The sequence below is a fragment of the Taudactylus pleione genome, unplaced genomic scaffold (genome assembly GCF_031769625.1).
Source record: "Taudactylus pleione unplaced genomic scaffold, aTauple2 ptg000437l, whole genome shotgun sequence".
Classification (NCBI taxonomy): Eukaryota; Metazoa; Chordata; class Amphibia; order Anura; family Myobatrachidae; genus Taudactylus; species Taudactylus pleione.
Genome location: NW_028284839.1, coordinates 7,240,049 through 7,256,766, shown reverse-complemented (window position 1 = coordinate 7,256,766; position 16,718 = coordinate 7,240,049). Strand labels below are relative to the sequence as shown.

At 46.2% G+C, this 16,718-nt stretch overlaps 1 protein-coding gene across 1 annotated transcript; it reads right to left on the bottom strand.

Annotated features, from left to right (window-relative positions):
• Positions 1–1,159: 1,159 nt before the first annotated feature.
• LOC148505796 (paraneoplastic antigen Ma1 homolog) lies at positions 1,160–14,784 on the bottom strand. Its single transcript, XM_088447770.1, has 3 exons — positions 14,596–14,784; positions 8,878–9,007; positions 1,160–1,533 (listed from the first exon to the last, which is right to left on the bottom strand). The coding sequence occupies exons 1-3, from the start codon at positions 14,782–14,784 to the stop codon at positions 1,160–1,162; spliced, it is 693 nt and encodes a 230-aa protein (XP_088303896.1).
• Positions 14,785–16,718: the final 1,934 nt, after the last annotated feature.

The window sequence follows — 16,718 nt, the reverse complement described above, 5'->3', positions numbered from 1 at the left end:
TGCGGGAACGCTCTCTGAACGGGGTTTCATCATTAAGTCTGATACTATGCTCAACCTCTTTGGCTTTACCTAAATCCCAGTCTCCAGCAGAAAAAACCTGGGCCCTCTTCTGTATTGCAGTTATTAATTCTTCTTGTTTAATAATAGGAATATCACTTCCTTGGAAACAAGTAATAAATTGATTAGACTCTTCCCCCTTTTCTACTTGTAGAGTCAAAACATGGGATCCAGACCCTCTGTCATCATTTTTGCACCACTCTGAGAGGCAATGGTATAGTTTGGTGTTAGTACCCACGATTATGGGTAAATTATCTCTCCTTTCTGAGATTTCAGGGCAAATGAATGCATCAAATGGTACATGCAATTTCCCTTCTACTGGGTTTGTGATTTCCAAAGGTCACCTGTACGTATCCTAGATATGGGTACTTCTCTGCGCTGAGTCCCCAAATGACTAATCCATTTAATGGCTGAATTTGAACTTCAGACAAGTTTTCATTATACCAAGATTCAAAAATGATAGAGACCTGTGAGCCACTATCCAACAGAATTTCACACGGCTGTCCATTTATTCTTGCTGACATCATGGGGGAGGGTCCCATTAAACCATCAGGTAGGATCCCACTCCACCATGTACTCCCCATGGCACTCAAGCTAATTTCTAGGGGGCCTGTGTGGGGGTCACAGACCTCCCCTGACCGTTTTCCGGCCTGCTACAGTCACTATTACCAAGGGTACCAGAGGTGTTATTGTTGGTTCCAGGGTTCTGACTGCATTGATATGCTCGATGCCCCATCTGTCCACATCTAAAGCATCCTCTAATTACAGGCCTAACCCCTCTACCCATACCTCTACTAGGCATTAATGAAGATACTCCTCTGGGAGGGGGCATTGAAGTTTGCGAAATTATGAATTGGTCAATTTTTTTATTCTGCTTCTCCATTAGCTTAATTATTTTTTCTTCAAATGACTGTTGTTCAAGAGCAGGTACCACTACCTTAACTTTCTTTATTGTATGTTCCCGCATATCTATGAGCATTTCACCCTGTTTTATCTCCTTCATAAGCTCATTAAAAGAGGGTGAGGTTTTCTTAATTTCAGAGCATCTAATTTTTTGTGCCACTGGGTCAGTGGTCAAAGCACCCCTCAAAAGTTGTATCATTCAATTTTCATCAATATCCTCTTTTTGTAATCCCTCTTTCTCTATTATTTTATATAGCAATTTATCTAGTCTAAATAGATATACACTTAATTTCTCCCCAGGTTCCTGAAAAGTATGGTGCCACCTGGAAATGAGATCTCCCACATCTTCCAGGGTTCCGTAGGCATAGTCCAATGCCTCGAAATAAGTTTCAATAGTGGCGTCTGGATTACTACGCCGGGTGGCCTGTATAACTCCCATTGCAGGTCCCCTAAGGCTCACCACCACTCTTTCTTTCTTAATATAGTCGGGACATTTCCACTCCTCGGTTTGTTGTATGGCCGTCTCCCTCCAGGCTTCAAAAGTTTCCTCCCCTACGGGAACTGGTTGAATGCCTGAAAAGATTCTTAGTCTACGATAGCTGCCTTCATAGTGCCACTTTTCTAGCTGAGTTACATTATGGTTATTATGGTCTCAAATTGGCTTCCTAATTTATTTATGTTACTATCCTTTTCTCCATTATTCCCCTGGTCAACATTATCTCCAACAGAATTGGGGTCAATTAATAAGGGAGATGATTCAGCCTCTTCATCTTCACTACTAGGCCAAATAATATTCCATCTCCTTCCTGACATGCTGTCCGCCACCATCATCATTTGGATTAGATTTGGGTCTAAATCTCTCTCAGTCTCTATCAATATTACACACACCAATCCCAAATCTCCCCTCCATTTATCTATAATATGTGGCTGTATACCCCCATATAATGGTTTTACTTGTTTTGTAATATAGTCGTCAGTAAATTCTGAAAAGTTTCCCCCTACTCCAAAACACTGTTTAGGGCTTACGCCTTTCCTATGGCACCATGCCCTTAAATCTCCTCCGCTAAAATACTCCATTTCTCCTGAGTGTAGATCTCAGCAGTGCCTCCAAATGTAGCCCCACTAATTCTAAGGATGGTAGCTATATATGTATATATTTTATCCTTATATTGTGTTCCTCCACCTAGGCTATTTTATAAGGGCTATCCTAGGGTTGCCCTAATATATAATGTGTATAATGAAATGTTTTGTTTGGATTCAAATATTTACACAGTACTTATAAATCGACATTTATACATTGCACTTAAATCAACACCTGTCTCATTTCTTCCTTCACAGCTTCCCGATGAAAGACGTCCATCAGATATCTTAAGGTAAGTAGTTCTATACAGGGTTATTGTTTTTATACATATATTGTCATCATATATCAGGCCTTATAAAGTATACGCATAAATATACAGGTAATATCACAATACAATTCCCATGAACATTCCCTCCCCATGCAATAAATCCGCTATACTGTAATAAAACTATAATGATGGATTTCTGTAAATAACATTCACAGTTAAAATATATAATAGTCAATTTCGTGAAGAGAATTAATGAAGATGAGTCTATATAAAGAGTCCTGTCTCTTCAACTAAAATGTCTTAGTCCTAAAGAGTAGAATCCAGGATTATCCTAGGCAAAAGAATGTTTATAGGATGAGCCCCAGATTTATCCAAGTTTATGCATCCTTTTAGGGCTTATATATATGTACGAAAATCCTCTGACTCTGTAATTTACATAAAGATATACATATAAGTCTCTAGAGTGTAGAAGCCAGTGCTTTATCTACTGCAATACTCTTACTCTGAATTCCAAACTTGAGATCAGAATTCACACAGTAACTATAGACGTGTAAAGTCTTGCTACAATTGTATCCTTCTTCTATTTGATACTTTTCTCCTGCGTTGGCTATACAGGTGCATATAGCAGTATTATATCCCTTAATTCATAGTGCCTTGCTGACAAGAAAGGGATTCTCTCTGATATATCCCCTGCTGTATACTTAGAAATGATGCCAGTCTGCTTTACTAATGATGCTTGTAAGTGTGGTGTGGGGTTTTATAGTACTCACAACCACTCTGGATAGCTGTCAGGGACTGAAAGGGTTACACTGTATCAACTGCTGAGGCGCTGGCTACACTCCGTAGCTCTCAGGCTGTCAGCGTATCTCCAGCCCCTGTTCACACGTCAGGCTCCGCCTCTCCTCTCCGCCTCCTGCTTGACCTCAGATCAGGGGATGCCCCTTCCGATGATGCGGCTTCCTGTTGCTGCTTACCGCTGGAGCCAAGCCAGAACACACAGCTCTGTCTCCGGCAAACACAAAGGTAATGCCCACTCTGGCTTCAGTGCTGGAGCTCCCGGCCGCTGCTGCTACTAGCGCTCACTCCTAAAGTAGTGCCAGAGAGACTCCCAGCATGAGCACTGTTGGGGAACTGCAGACTGGACTCTGCGCCAGCACCCCTATATCGCCTCCGCAGCACGAGTATCCCTACCGCACCTAACTGCCACTGGTCAGAGCTCATGCCATTTCTGGCACTTTCTAAACTACCTCGTGCCGCTGCACTGGCTAATACCCCAGACATTTATGTTCACAATTACATACATTTATATTATTTACATTCATTTCTCTATAATGATTATAGTATAAACCTATTATTAAACATTCAGATAATTTATATATTGACCCTTGTGTGTGTCCTGTACCACTGGCCTATATTCATGTATATTTTTTAGCCATAAATTCATATGGCTACATTTTTTTGACTATTTCTTTTTGCAGTGATCTTTTTGCGGTCTGTTTAGACCACACAGCTGATCACTGGGGCCGGCTCCGGACTCTGCTCTGTATGTTAGAGCGGAGCAGGAGTCCGGTAACCGGGGAGACCCTGGATAACTCCACTACCAGGTGGCGTTATTATCACAGGGCCTCCCCAGGTATTTTTTCCACAATTTATTTTTATTAACTTGTACACAGATCGCATTTCCCATTACAATTATGGGAAATGCGATCTGATTAGTAAAAATAAGTGATACTTAGGGGTTGGAGTAGAATTTTACAAATTCTACTCCAATTGCCCTGTAGTAACTTTAGGTGAAACTAAAATAATGTGAAAATGGTGCGAAAACTCCCCTTTTCACTTTATTTTAGTAAAAATAATGGTAATAACTAGAGCCCTTAATGTGATAATCTGCACATAACATAAACTGCACTTTGTATGAGGCAGACAATAGCTTATTATTTACTAATTATGCCCCCTTTCATAGACTGGCCGCACTCAAATCAAGTATTTGGAAACCCTGTATATAGAAATTCTGCGTTTTCCCCTGTTTAATCATATAGGTTCAGCATTACCCGGGGCTGCACAAGCATAAACCTATTGTACACTGCTGCTACTGTATATGTACAAATCTATTGCAGTCCTGTATTTCTGTTTAAAGTAACTTGATGCAATAATTCAATTCCAATAGAAACTAATGCTGAAAGTAATTATACTGTTATGTCGGCAGTTAAATGTATTCTGGTACTTAATTTTACCATAAAACGTAACATTTACACTGCTCCCATGCCTCGCATGAAGGCCAAATGCTTTTTGATTTTACCTTTTCAGAGACTGCAGTTTCAGAGCCCTTTATGTAAATCATGTCTCACCAAAAACGTCTGCCAAATAATGTGGGGCACAGAGATACATTACATCAAAGGCATTTCATTAAAATTGTACAGGCAGTTCTGTTCACAACAGAATAATTCAAACAATTCATCCTTGCCCTGAAGAGATCACAATCTAATTCTGGTATGAGGAGAGCTATATAGGGTAAAGCAGGGCCCAGTGGGGGGGGGGCTGTGCATCTGTAAACTCAGCGGCAACTAAAGCGATCACATCACAGCAAAAATTTTCATCTAAAGCAGGGAACGAGCTCGTACTTTAAAGTATATGATACCATTTTAGAGTGGAATTGAAGCTAAATAATGTTTTGAAATGCTGCAAATAAATAATGGCAAACAGCGTTCAGTATCTGAACAGCAGAAAATCATTCAGAAGTTGCTTACCACACAATGCCATATATTAGTGAAAGTAGGGATGGCCATCAATCATCCATGGTTAGCAATGATCGATGGTTTGCCACCGGTGGTCAGTGGTTTTGTCATTGATGGCTGAGATCCGATGGTTCTCCGCCGTCGAGGGCGCAGAGGCTACTAGGGTTTTCGTTTTTGTCTTCTCTCCTCAGGGGGCATGGCACTGAGCTAAGGGGGCTTGGCTCTGAGCTCACCCCCCATCAAGCCGCCCACTTCCCTGATTGGCCTGCCGTGTCATGAAGCAGGGATGTGCACCAATAGTTAAACTTCAAACCATCGAGTTTCCTGCCAATGGTTTCATGACTAGAATCATTTTTGGGTGTAACTCAGAGGCTCCCAAAGTCTGGCATTACTGTCCAGGTTTTAAGGATATCCATGCTTGAGCTCAGGAGACAGGGGCGTATCTATAATGGGTGCAGGGTGTGCCTGCACCGCACACCCTGCACCCATAGTATTACTTACCTCTCCGGAGTCCCACGTCGCCGCGGGGGTCCGGCGCTGTAAAGACGACTGGAAAGTGGCCGCTGGTGGCGATGCGTGTGTTAAACAGCAGCCAATGAGAGTCAGATAGACTCTCATTGACTGCTGCAGCACCCACTGCAAGAGCCGGGCTTCCGTCCGGCTCCCGCAGTGGGTAATGGGACCGACGTCATGATATCATGACGTCTCTCCGATAATGCTGAGCGCGCCAGCCCGGGAGGACTGGCGGGCGGCGGGAGCGGTGTCACGGTCCAGAGCAGCAGCATGGATTCAGGTAAGTATATTTGTATATATATATTTTTTTAAACCTGTCTGCACTACTGGGGGCACAACGGGGGAAGGGGGTGGCTACTACTGAGGAGACCTCTACTGAGGGTGGCTACTACTTGGGGCACCATTACTGGGAGGATCTCTACTGGTGGGGCTACTATGGGGGGCACTTAATCGGGAGGGGGAACCTCTACTGGGGACTACTATTTTGGGGGGTGACTACTACTGGCGGCATTATAAAAGGGGCCTGCTACTAGGGGCACTGCACTGGGGGGACCACTACTGGGGGCAATAATAGGAAGGACCACTACAGGGGGCACTGGATAGGGGGGATCACTACTGGGGGCCTGCACCAGGGGGACCACTACTGGGGCACTGCTTGGGGGGGGAGACTACTGTTGGGGGCACTATGTAAGGGGCTTACTGCTAGGGGCACTGCACTGGGGGGACCACTACAGGGGGCACTAGATAGGGGGATCACTACTGGGTTCCTGCATAAGGGGGACCACTACTGGGAAAACTGCATGGGGGGGAACTACTGCTGGAGGCACTATATAAAGGGCACTGCATGGGGGGGGGACTACTACTGGGGGCACTATATAAAGGGCACTGCATAAGGGGATACCACTACTGGGCGCACTGCATTGTGGGGACTGCTACTGGGGACACTGCATAAAGGGGAACACTAATTGGGGCACTGCATTTGGTGGACCCACTACTGGGGGCACTGAATAAGGGGAACTAATTGGTGGCTGTATAAGGAGGACCACTACTGGGGATACTGCATAAGGGGCACCACTATGGGCCTGCATAAGAGGGCCCACAACTGCATACTGGGGGTACTGTATAAGGGGCACTACTGGGGTTAAGGTGCATATGGATAGGAATGTTCAGCATGAAAATAAAGGGGTGTGCCCCATTTTTAAGTGACCACGCCCATTTTTTTCCACACATATCAGGGGGGGGGGCTCCTTTTTCAAATTTGCCCAGGGCTCCAAATACCCTAGTTACACCACTGAAGCTCTGTCCCTGTGAATCCCCTCCGCACACTAGTCACGGTATCTTCGCAAAAAAATACCGTGACCAGCGCCCCACGCATGCGCCGACCGCATGCACCTCCCCGGCACTAAGCCCCGCCCCCGTTGTTAAGCCTCGCGATTGTGGACCCCCTTGACCCCCCTTGACCCCCCCTCTCCCTTAATTACACTTACCTGCATGATCCGGCCTCCGGTGATGTCTTCCATGTCCTCCGGTCAGCTGATCTCCCATCCTGCACCATGACCCGGTCAGCTGATGACCGAGCCGCAGTGCAACATGGGAGACCAGCTGACCAACCACCGGTCCATGGAGTCAGGTAAGTGAATTTTTTTTTTTTATTGCCGTGTATCAGCTTGCGGTCTGTTTAGACCACGCAAAAGGAAGAGCAGAGCTGATCACTGGGGCTAGTAATGCAATGCTGTAATACTGCCCAGGGTGTCTTTAGAAGCTACTATCGGTTGCACCCTCGAAATGTGCACCAGCCCAATGGCAGGTGCAGACTACGGCCTCCTATGTGAGCTAATAGACATTTGTGGACCTGATTCGGAGTTGAACGCTATGCCCAAGTTTTCACATATGGAGCGATTTTTTTTTTGCCACTGCACACGCATGAAGATACGTTACCGTAGTCGCATGCTGCAAGTCTTTATTCGCAGTGTGATTGACAGTCAGGAGGAGGCAACATGGAGTGTTGGCTATAAACGCTGGCGTGTCTTGACTGTTCCTGGGGAGGGCGTGACATTCCTACATCTGCGATTCCGTACACAGCACACATGACTCCTGTGTCCCAGTTGCGGCACCAGTCTAAGTGACCATAGACTCAAGAAGTCGATATTTGTCTGACTAGCGTCTGATGTTGCGTATGTGTACCCAGTTGTGAACAGCTGCAGAGGCTCCGGTGGGCGTCTCCGTACATGGGGCTGCACAGACGGTGTAATGGTTAGCATTACTGCCTCACAGCATTGAGGTTGTGGGTTCGATTCCCACCGCGGCCATACCTGTGCTGAGTTTGTATATTCAACCTGTTCTTGCGTCAGTGACGGACTGGGACAAGAAGGGCCCACCGGGGGAATGCAGTTCTAGAGGCCCATGCTTAAGGGGAGTGGTCATCCACCAGTGGGGGTGTGGCCAGCCACCACAGATTAATAGCTCACAATTAGACAAATCTTGGTGTAGTTACTATTGAAGGGAACCAAGCCCCCATGTTGATTAGTGTTACTGCTCCACCTCGTGACTGACCATCTAGTAGAGTAACAATCTATATTTTGAGGTCTGGAACCTGACACCTAGAGGAGGAGGGTGGGCCCACAGGCAGTGGGGCCCACCGGGGATTTCCCCTGTACCCCTGTGGGCCAGTCCAACCGTGGCTTGCGTAGGTTTCCTCCAGGTATCCCGGTTTCTTCCCACACTCCAAAAATATACTAGTAGGTTAATTGGCTCCCAACTAAAAATAACCCTAGTTTGTATGTGTGTGCGTGTACATGTGGTAGGGAATATAGATTGTTAGCTCCATTGGGGCAGGGACTGATGTGAATGGCCAAAATAATCTCTGTAAAGCGCTGCAGAATATGTGTGCACTATATAAATAGTAATAATAAATAATACATGTCCCGACCGCTGTTCCCTTAGCATATTTTCTTGCATCCCAAGCTGTGAAAATCGCAGCTGCGGCTGCGTTGGCCCAAAAATCTGAATCAGGCCCTGCGTACACAACCACTTCAGCGACCCATCTGCGACAGTCTCCTAACATGCCATAGCATGGTTCATCTCCATACGCCAGCCACCTTGCTAATCATTGGTCAATTCATTTGCAATACACTTATGCGTGTATGCGTCAAAAAAATCGCTGTACAAACACAATCAGAACACATGCGCGATGCGACTTCAACGCACAACTGCGTCCGACATCGACATAAGGTGTTTCTGACAATCAGACCCACAATAACCTGTGTGTACCTGATTGGAAGCAATTACTTCCTGTATCATGTCTCAAGATCTTCATATACCCGCAGATAAAGGTCCCATTTCCAGGATGCGTTTGCTGAACGGTTGCCCGGCATTATGTAAATGATCCCTTTTAATTTGTTGCTTTCCTAGGCCCATTTGGCAACGAACCCTGCACTGAATGGCAGCAAGCTAAGGAAAAAATAATGAAATAAATTTAGAACGCAGAATCATCTATCATTGCTGTTTGTCTCTGATCCAGATGTTCTACTGGATTTTTGCATATATAGAACAGCTGAGTTGTAAACAGAGAGCCTGGAAGTAAAGCCTGCAATAGGAAATATATCACTTTGTGTCTGGTATTGCATGAGATAAAAGCTCTTGGCTGCACCTTAAGCTTTTAGCACATCAAGCCAAACCTTTATGTGTGAGGTAATGCATTGCCCAGTCAGAATAATGGCCTACTATGGAATTGTTATACTGCAGATGTGATAATAGGCTTCGATAGCCATTCAAAATCACCTCTTCCATTTGGCGCCCAATTGAGATCCAGTTTACCGTCCCACATTATCTTTCTGTAATTTCCTCATGTTGAACATTAAAGAAGTAATGGTTATGGACCACTGGTGGTTTAACCCTCGGCGGTGCTGCCTTGCTGGAGCAATAGTTCCTAACCTTTTGGTGTGTAATAGGGGTAAAGCTTACCAGGTAACAATATTCTCCATTGGAATATGCATAAAAACAATGCAATTAAAAGCAGAATTATGTAAATATGCCGTCGGTTATCATAGGGTTTTTTTAAACTGGAAAGATGTGTCATAAAGGCCAGCCAACTGATTTATATTTACTGTCACTGAATATCTATAAAAGCTCTGTTTATTCAGAATATAATGCAATATTTACATATTACATGCTGCCACTTTCCATAAACTTCCTTTACAAAGAGCTGAGTTAATAAATGGCTTTATGTGTTCCCGTGGCTTACACGCAGGGTTGGCGCTAACAACACTAGGTAAACATAGGCGGGCGTTTAGGGGGTGCCTAAATCTCTGAGTGAGTGTGTTATTCTTTTGGTGTTTTTATTTTCTCACTGTGGGCCTGAATCAGACCCGGTCGCAAGCGATGTGTGCTCGCAACCGGGTCGATGGTGGGCCAGTGCGGACGCATCACCAGTGATGTCAGTGAGAGTGAGAGAGCTTCTGGCTCTGTTAGAGCCGAAAGCTCTCTGGGGCTTGCGGCCACGAGACCTTACCACAAGGGTCTCGTCGCAAGCCCGATTGTCGCGATGGTCTTGACCATCGCGACCATCATCATGGCCGCTCGCATAAGCTGTGGGTGGTAACCCAGCGGCCAAGAGGCCACAACTTAAAAACCATGCGCCCGCCCTGTTTCAGAGCGAGCGCTCGCTTTTTACGAGCGCCTCTGAATCAGGCCCAGTGTTCCCCCCATACTGAGCTTCGGCTGCTAATCCATACTGGCAGTGGACAGGGAGTGTGGCACTGGGCTATGAAGTCACATCCAGGACCAGCACCACACTCCCAAGAAGAAAAAATGCCAACCGGCCCCCAACTCCACAAAAGATAATGTGTGTAGGTCTTACTCACACACAGTGGAGGCAGCCATATTGTGGCCTGACTTTCAGTGCCCCTTATTTCTTTGAATTGTGCTGTATTTTTAAGAATATAGGTATGCAATGCCATACCACTGGTGTGCCCAGGGCGCAAGGAGAAGGGGCACCATGGCTGCTTGTTTGTCCCAATCATAAATGATCGCCCCGGCAACACCTGTTCCTGCCTCCATGAAGTGGCTCCTTGCTCCCTGCTCTTTGCTCCCTGAAGAGACCTCCAGGTGACATCATGATATTGGGATGTTGACAGTGCAGAGGGGCCAAAGGAGCTGATAGGAGCCTGAGATTTTTTTTGGGGGGGGTGGGGGGTGGGATGGTGATGGGAGGGGAGATGTGTTGGAGAGAGAGTAGGGGCGCTACCGCCCTGTTGATTTGGACCATACACTGGTGTAGGAGGCAGATACACTTTAGCATTGCTTATTTCTAAAACCCAATCAGACCAAAGCACAAAACATTATCATGGGCAGGGCCAGATTAAGGGGTCTGTGTACTAAGCAGTGATAAGAGACAGAGTGAAAAGTGATAAGTCTGTGATAAGGTGCCAGCCAATCAGCTCCCAACTGTCATTTTTCAAACACAGCCTGTGAGATGGCAGTTGGGAGCTGATTGGCTGGCACCTTATCACTTTTCATTCTGTCTCTTATCACTGCTTAGTACATAGACCCCTAAGCCTTTGGTGGCCCCAGTGCACTTAAGACAGGGGGCCCATCCATACCCCTCTGGTCCTCCCCCTCGTCTCAGCGCCATATACCACTCATCATCCAGCCTGCCCCTGCTCATCATCCGGGCCACCCCACTCATCATATTACCAGCCCCCACTTGTCATTCGGCTCACCCCGTCTCATCCGGCCTGCAGGACTGCACAGTGCAGCAGCGTGCTCCGGGCAGGAGGGAAGGGGGCGGCTGACAGAGAGGGGACCCGGGGCACCATGCCTCCGAGCCACCCTTAGTCTGTATCTAATTATGTTGATTATGGGTCTTTCGCTACACTCACAGTAATATAACAAAAGCTGGGATTATACAGAAAGATCTTTAAAACTGTGATTTTATGCTGGAAACGTGTTTAACAAATTCATCATCTTTGCCACCATACATCCTATGCTAGGTCAAAGCTCTGAACATTGTATCAAGAGCTGCAAAGATATACAGGTCATCTCCTACTTTGCATGCTGTGAAATACACTTGTAGAAAGGGAAAATATACATCTGAAATTAAAATCTAAATTAAATCTAGCTCAAATATTGACTACTGTCTTTTCATTAGAAACCTTTCAATTGGCAGTGTATATACAGATGCAAGTAACACACTACTAGCAAATACAACCAAATGTCCAGTATACATTAGGCAGAACAAGACTTGACAGGAGAAGATTGCCTGTTACCGCAAAACGTCACGACATTAGCAAGTTCAAGGTCATCACGCTGAGGCACGTTATCAGATCCGGGCAGTTACACAGCTAACTTTCAATGGAAATGTTTCCAGTGCTCTAAGAAAATATATGAACTTTGTCATGTATTATTATTCTGAACAATATAATCAGCGCCCAAATCTCATCTCCAAAAATATATAAAAATCTCTCCAGCTCATAATAATCAACCAAATAGATTTTATTACATTAAAAAAATCACAGAAAAGACATCAATAAAAAAATATTTCAGCATAATTAAAATCTCAGCCTCAGTAAAAGGATAATAGAGCAGTAGTTATTTGCAGAAGAGGAATTCTGTGTATTCTAATACTGAATAGTCTACTTAATCAAGCATTGGAATTGTGTTTTTCTGACTGGCAACACCTTTATAGGATTATATTAACTATCTCAGTGAGACTCTCACTTATTATGTGGACTATTCAGTATTACAGAACTCCTCTTCTGCGAATAACTACTGCTATAAAGGTTGAGTCTCCCATATCCAAAATGCTTGGGACCAAGGGTATTTTAGATATCGGAATATTCCGTATTTTGGAATAATTGCATATCATATTGAAATGTTTTAGGAATAGTGCCCAAATCTAAACACAGAATGCATTTATGAATCATATAACCTTATACACACAGCCTGAAGGTAATTTTATACAATATTTTCAATAATTTTGTGGCTCAAACCAAGTTTGTGTACATACATGAAATTCAGTTATGTTTCATATACACCTTATACACACAGCCTATAAGTCATTTTATACTTTATTTTTAATAATTGTGTGCCTTAATAAAGTTTGTGTACATTGAACCATCAAAAATCAAAAGTTTCACTATCTCAGTCATGCTAAAAATATTCCGTATTTCGGAATATTCCGTATTTCGGAATATTTGGATATGGGAGACTCAACCTGTATTATCCTTTTCTGAGGCTGAGATTTTAATTGTGCTGAAATATTTTTATTGATGTCTTTCTGTGATTTTATGTAATAAAACCTATTTGGATGATTATTATGAGCTGGAGAGATTTTTTTATATTTCGGTGATTATATTGTTCTTTTGTTTTGTGAGAGGGGGATTAGATTACACCCAAATTAGCAGCCTATCCCATTACATTTCTAGCAGTGACAGCACACCTGCTATTTGTTTCTATTATTTTTCTGATATATATATATATATATATATATAATGATGCTTCCTTAGTGCAGCTGATTAGGCATTCCTTCAGGAAAGAATAGGGCAGCACTCCAAGTTTCAATCATAAGAAAAGTGTATTGGGATTACATATCACCTCTCTATGGTCTCTATTTATTAACATTATTTTTACTAAAATAAAGTGAAAAAGGGTGTTTTCACACCCTTTTCACATTATTTTAGTTTCACCTGTAGTTATTACAGGGCAATTGGAGTAGAATTAGTAAAATTCTACTCCAACCCCTAGTATCACTTATTTTTAGTAAAGCAGATCGCATTTCCCATAATTGTAATGGGAAATGTGATCTGTGTGCAAGTTACTAAAAATAAATTGTAAAAAAATACCGGGGGAAGCCCTGTGATAATAACGCCACCTGGAGGTGGCGTTATCCAGGGTCTCCCCCGGTTACCGGGCTCCCACTCTGCTCTAACGGAGAGAGCAGAGGCGGGAGCCGGTACCAGTAATCAGCTATGTGGTCTAAGTAGACCGCAAGCTGATTACTGTAAAAAAAAGAAAAAAAAATTAAACATTTTTATTTTTCCTTACCTGAATCCAGGGACCGGTGATCAGGCCTCCGGTGATGGCTCCTCTCCGGTCAGCTGGTCTCCCACAGTGCACTGGGGCCCGGTCATCAGGTGATCGGGTCCCAGTGCAGTATGGGAGATCACCTGATTGGGAAGCCCGGAGAAGATCACCGGAGGCCAGGAGGATGCAGGTAAGTGTAATGAAGGGAGGGGGGGTCGCGGGGGGGGGGGGAGGGGGGGTCGCGGGGGTCCGCGATCGCGGGGGGGCGGTGCTTAGCGCCGGGGGCGGCCTTGGCGTCGGTGGGGGGGGTAGTAGCGGTAGTCGGTCGGCGCATGCGCGGGCTCTTAGTCGCTGTATTTTTTCAGAAAACACCGCGACTAGAGTGCGGATGGGATCCGCAGGGACAGAGCTTGTAAATCCCTGTGATATTGCCTGAATTCGCAATGCGAATTCACTCGGTAATATCACACTACAATCCGCATTCAATATGCGGATTGTAGTAAATAGAGCCCTAAATAATAAACTGGAGTTCGGTTACATATTAGGGGAGGCTCTGAATATTACACTGAGCGTCGGATAAGGCATGTAACACTTGGCCAGTTATGGCTCTGCCTTTTCTACATATTAGACTAGGCACCAGATAAGGCTATGCATATTAGACTGGGCATCATGTATGATTGTAACATTTAGACTAGATACCAGATAAGGCACTGCAGGGCCGTAACTTGCTATGGGCGACCTGTGGGCGACACCGTCGCCCCCTGGCCCTTGCTCCTGACTAGGAGGGTGTGTGGAACGGCACCCTGCAGCCAGGATTGTTGCTGCAGCACCCTGTGGATGCTCCAGACTGGCACCCCGCACAGTATATGCAGACAAATGGTGATGCACTTACCAGAGCAACCGCTCACACACCCCCAGTAGCGGGCCGGGCTGGGGGCAGGGTGCCATCTGCCCCTCAGGCCGGTATTATTTTGGTGTTTCAGGGCCGCCTGAAGCTGCACTCTGCATGCACATACCACAGCTGCGGGAGACAGTGGAATGGATGCTCCCCGTCCCCGGCCACACGTCTGTTCGCCCTGTGCCTGCGCTGCTGAAGTAATCAGCAAGCGCAGGCTGGCATGAACTTGGTCTTGGGACCAGGTCGCCGGGACATGACCCAGCGCAATAAAGGTTTTCTGTTTTGTTTTCCGCGCGCGTGACGTCATGACGTCTGCGCACTGCAACAGAGGAGTAGCCACCGCCATCGCTAAGAGCAGAGACCAGGCCGGGCCAGGAGAGGTAAGTTTGGGTGTCAGAGATGCGCTGCTTGATTAAACTTGGCTTCGGCCACGAGCCAATCATGGCTCGCGGACCGGTAGCCAATCAGCAGCGACCGGCATCATATTGCATTTGGTGCCGGCCCCAAGCCAATTAAGGGCCGCCCCAAATTGGCTGCCGGTCCGCGGCTGGAGCTAAAATCAATATGCTGCGAGGAGTGAGGAGAAGAAGGAGCATCGCCGGGCAGAAGAGTGCAGCGCGCCACTAGCCAGTAGAGTTCTGCGCGGAGTGGTGTGTGCTGGAAGGTAAACTGGAAGGTGACCTGGGAGGGACTTGGAGGTGTGAGGGCAGGTGAGCTGGGAGGTGTGAGGGCAGGTGAGCTGGTAGCTCTGCTGGGAGTTGTGAGGGCAGGTTAGCTGGGAGCTATGGTGTGACGGCAGGTTAGCTTGTTAGGGAGGTGAGCTGGGAGGTGTGGTGTGAGGGCAGGTGAGCTGTGAGCTGTGCTGTGAGGGCAGGTGGGCTGGTAGAGGAGGTGAGCTGCGAGGTGTGAAGGCAGGTGAGCTGGGAGCTGTGCTGTTTGATGTGAGGGCAGGTGAGTTGAGATCTGTGCAGGGAGGTGTGAGGGCAGGTGAGCTGAGAGCTGTGCAGAGAGGTGTGAGGGCAGGTGAGCTGGGAGCTGTGCTGTTTGATGTGAGGGCAGGTGTGCTGTGAGGTGTGAGGGCAGTTGAGCTGAGAGCTGTGCTGGGAGGTGTGAGGGCAGGTGTGAGGGCAGGTGAGCTGGGAACTGTGCTGTGAGTTGTGAGGGCAGGTGAGCTGGGATGTGTGAGGGCAGGTGAGCTGGGAGATGTGAGGGCAGGTGAGCTGGGAGCTGTGCGGTAGCGGGCAGGTGAGCTGAGAGCTGTGCTGGGAGGTGTGAGGGCAGGTGAGCTGGGAGCTGTGCTGGGAGGTGTGAGGGCAGGTGAGCTGGGAGATGTGAGGGCAGGTTTGCTGGGAGCTGTGCGGTAGGAGGGCAGGTGAGCTGAGAGCTGTGCTGGGAGGTGTGAGGGCAGTTGAGCTGAGAGCTGTGCTGGGAGGTGTGAGGGCAAGTGAGCTGGGAGGTGTGAGGGCAGGTGAGCTGGGAGGGGTGCTGTGAGATGTGAGAGCTGGGAGGTGTGAGGGCTAGTGAGCTGGGAGGTGTAAGGGCAGGTGCGCTATGAGGGGAGGAAGTGGGGGTTTGGAAATATAAAGGGGGCTCAGGATTGGGCCTGCCTAAGTAAAGCCCCCCTGAAATTTCCATACCCCCACTTCAAAATCTCCACTTTGACCTCTGCCTGGAAGTCCATTCGTTGGACCTAGACATAATGACCTGACCTCTCTTGATCTTTTGCTCATTGTAATGCTTATGTCTAAGATCCAGTATACTGAACAGTGGGTTTCTGTGTCCAAAAGACAGTTTGGGATTTTTGCAGCATTAACTAAATAAATAATAAGTTAAGGGAAGAAGTTTAAATGGTTTAAGGTGGAAACCTCACTAATAACAGCTAATGCTTGGTTCCATATTGGGTGATTGGCACTGCAATGCCAGAACAATTGTTAAATTCATCTGGTCTTGTGTCAATATCAATGACATCACATATAATACACAGAGAAAAACAGACGGAGGGTGCTAGCGTCCAATTGGGAATTTATAGCTTGTTTTTTAATATCTTTAAGCATGGTGTATGTGTCACATACGGTTCTAGGGTCCTAGTTATCATATGGTATATGTGGGGGCCCGTGTGTGTGGTTGAACAGGGGTAGTGTATGGACACAGGGGTATTGCATGTGATATGATTGGACACATGGGGTAAATAAATAGGACATTATTTTATATTTATAAGATGATGAATTTGCACAGAACTTT